Here is a 2,031-nt window from a genome sequence, read left to right as displayed (position 1 = left end):
TGAATATATAAATAAAAATGTTACATAAATATGCATTTAAATCAAAAGAAAAAACTAACATTCGTCTACTTTGCTCAAACAAAAAGGAAACCTCTATCCGTTTTCTGAATCTTCTTTCTTTATTGAACACCATTCAACCATAGAAACTTGATTACAATTCTTCGCTAACCTGCAATCAATTTCTTGAAAAGGAAGAATGAGAAAGATATTCCAAGCAAAACATTTATGTTTGGAGAATCACATTCAAGATTGAGTAATACATACAAATCAAATATAAATGTCAAATGAGAAATTGAATATAAAGAAAGAATATAAAAGCTTCATTTGTTTTGGTTGAAAGAAAAATCATATTATAATTACCATCGATGCGACATAACCCATTTCTTCAAATCATCATATTTGGATTGTGAATGCTTCACTTATATGAAAACTTTTGAATCATAATATCTTCAACCAAATGACGACTTTTTGTAAGAAAAATGTACTAATATAACTACATATATAATGAAGGTGAACAGGTGTGGGGGTTTGAAATGCACGAGGTGTTGAACTTATAGAGTGTGTGATTTTCTTGGAATGAGATTATGTATGACTGATTACTTTGAAAGTGAAAGGGTGTGGGGGTTTCAAATGCATGAGGTGCTTACAAATTTTTATGGGGGTTTCAAATGCATGAGATTCAAGAAAAAAATGCTAGCTTTATAAGTATGTATGATGTATGATATGTCTACCTATACATACAAATTATATATATATATATATATATAACAATAATACAAATAACAAAAAAAATATAATTTATTTACATTAATTATCCGGAATCTCAACTGATTGCATATGAAAATTATTACGCGGTGCATTTGGAGGAACGTATGCATTCAATCTAGCATTATACATGATTTGCCATCTAGCAGAATGTTCTGATCTATAGCTACGCCAAAGTGACAAAATTGTAGGCAATAGATACTCTCCTTGTAAGTCAACCTTCACATAATGGGCACCATGAAAGAGGGCGATAACAACAGATTCATGGTGTGGGATGTCTTGTGGACCCTGCCAAAGCGGAAAACATATCGACGAACCATATTTCTTGTCTAAAAAATGTACAATTACACCATATTTGTTAGCTATAAGAAAATTGACGTCCGACATAATCAACCAATATGGAGTTGACGCAAAACCCGATCTAAAGAAATTCAATGAGCGACTTAAGCTATTAAAATCATTCTCATTAATCATTTTATACATTTCAGAGTGTGCTAATAACCTGTTGTATAAATCTGTCCGAATTTGACGCCAATTATCTTGATTGTAACCGAGTGAAAGAGCTATTGCTCGATATCCACAATTTCCATCTCCTAATGCATCATCAATGTTTATGACGTATTGATGAAATTCATTTGGAAATTCATTTAGAAGTGGATATGTGTTGTGTCTCTTCGGTTCCCGGTTGAAATCAAATTGATTACATTCCATATAATCTGGCATAGACGAATCAAAACTATATATGCGAGGATCTTGGGTTGACGCAATGTAATCTGGCGTATCAAAACTATATGCGAAAAGATCTTGAGTTGGTGGAACCGGAGGTCTTATGTTTGTCGATTCTATGCTCAATCGTGGACCAAATGCTTTAGTTTGACAAAATCTTGATAGTTTTTTTTTTTAAAATTAGTGTTAAACATTGGTCCATCGACCTTACAGTCAAGTTTACGCCAAAATTCATGAATTGTTTTACCTTTGCATGTTGAGTCTCCACATGCAAGTAACACAAAGACAACTAGCATACTAACAACATAACATATACATGGGTCAACATTGGTGCCTTCGACTCGCTAAACCGGGGAGGAAAACTCACCTCGAAAAGTTGAGTCTCTCAAAAAGAAATCTCTAAATGTTGCTCAGACGACTCCCAAGCTATCAATGCAAAAATAAAAATCAATCAAGATTCAATAATCCATCACAGGGTAAAATGACCATTTTACCCATGGCTTAACTTGGACTAAGGCCCAAAACCATAACATAAAGGTC

The 2,031-nt window shown here is 33.1% G+C and overlaps 1 protein-coding gene across 1 annotated transcript; it reads right to left on the bottom strand.

The window, feature by feature from the left end:
• Window positions 1-807: 807 nt before the first annotated feature.
• LOC111878748 (uncharacterized) lies at window positions 808-1,488 on the bottom strand. Its single transcript, XM_023875256.1, has one exon. The coding sequence runs from the start codon at window positions 1,486-1,488 to the stop codon at window positions 808-810; it is 681 nt and encodes a 226-aa protein (XP_023731024.1).
• Between the last annotated feature and the right edge of the window lie 543 nt (window positions 1,489-2,031).

This window comes from Lactuca sativa, chromosome 5 (assembly GCF_002870075.4).
Source record: "Lactuca sativa cultivar Salinas chromosome 5, Lsat_Salinas_v11, whole genome shotgun sequence".
Classification (NCBI taxonomy): Eukaryota; Viridiplantae; Streptophyta; class Magnoliopsida; order Asterales; family Asteraceae; genus Lactuca; species Lactuca sativa.
This window is presented reverse-complemented; position numbering and strand designations above follow the sequence as displayed.